The sequence below is a fragment of the Poecilia reticulata genome, linkage group LG4 (assembly GCF_000633615.1).
Source record: "Poecilia reticulata strain Guanapo linkage group LG4, Guppy_female_1.0+MT, whole genome shotgun sequence".
In the NCBI taxonomy this organism is placed as follows: Eukaryota; Metazoa; Chordata; class Actinopteri; order Cyprinodontiformes; family Poeciliidae; genus Poecilia; species Poecilia reticulata.
In genome coordinates, this window is record NC_024334.1 from 5,416,241 (window position 1) to 5,416,880 (window position 640).

General features: G+C 58.0%; 1 protein-coding gene across 1 annotated transcript in view; it reads right to left on the reverse strand.

Moving 5' to 3' along the window:
- nfia (nuclear factor I/A) overlaps window positions 1–640 on the reverse strand; it is a 70,722-nt gene that overhangs the window by 16,625 nt on the left and 53,457 nt on the right. Inside the window, 1 exon segment of the mRNA XM_008406504.2 lies at window positions 157–353. Within this exon segment, the coding sequence (XP_008404726.2) occupies window positions 157–353 (197 nt within the window).

The window sequence follows — 640 nt, forward strand, 5'->3', positions numbered from 1 at the left end:
GCTAACGGTGACAGTGGGAGGGGCTAGCGGCGACAGTGGGAGGAGCTAACGGTGACAGTGGGAGGAGCTAACGGTGACAGTGGGAGGGGCTAGTGGCGACAGTGGGAGGAGCTACGTCTAAACGACGGCCCAACGGGTGAGTGGTTGGCTTCAGGTATGTTGTCCGCCCAGCATGGCAATGACCAGGTGGAATACAGGTGAGGAGGGGGAGTAAAGGGTTCTGGCCTCACCTGGAGGCCCGGTATTGAGGGGCCGGTGATAGAGGGGGGCAGCCATTCTGGGGCAGGAGGAAGAGGAGGAAGAGGAGCTGCACCTGTCTGAGCGCTTCAGAGAGCAGATGGAGGCTGGCGTTCCTGGCAAGAACCATGAGGAAGATGAGGAGCCTGGAGGCGGGGTCTACTGCGATGACATCACAGTATGACATCACAGTAGACCCCATTCTCTACTGTGAGTGGCTGACGGTGGGAGCATGCAGGAAGCATGAGACAGCTGGAGGGGGCGGGGCTTGGAGAGAGGAAGAGTCCTGACCGTCCGTTTACCCCATCCATCCATCATCCATCCATCCATCCGTTCATCCATCCATCAGTTCATCCATCAGTTCATCCATCAGTTCATCCATCCATCCATCCGTTCATCCATC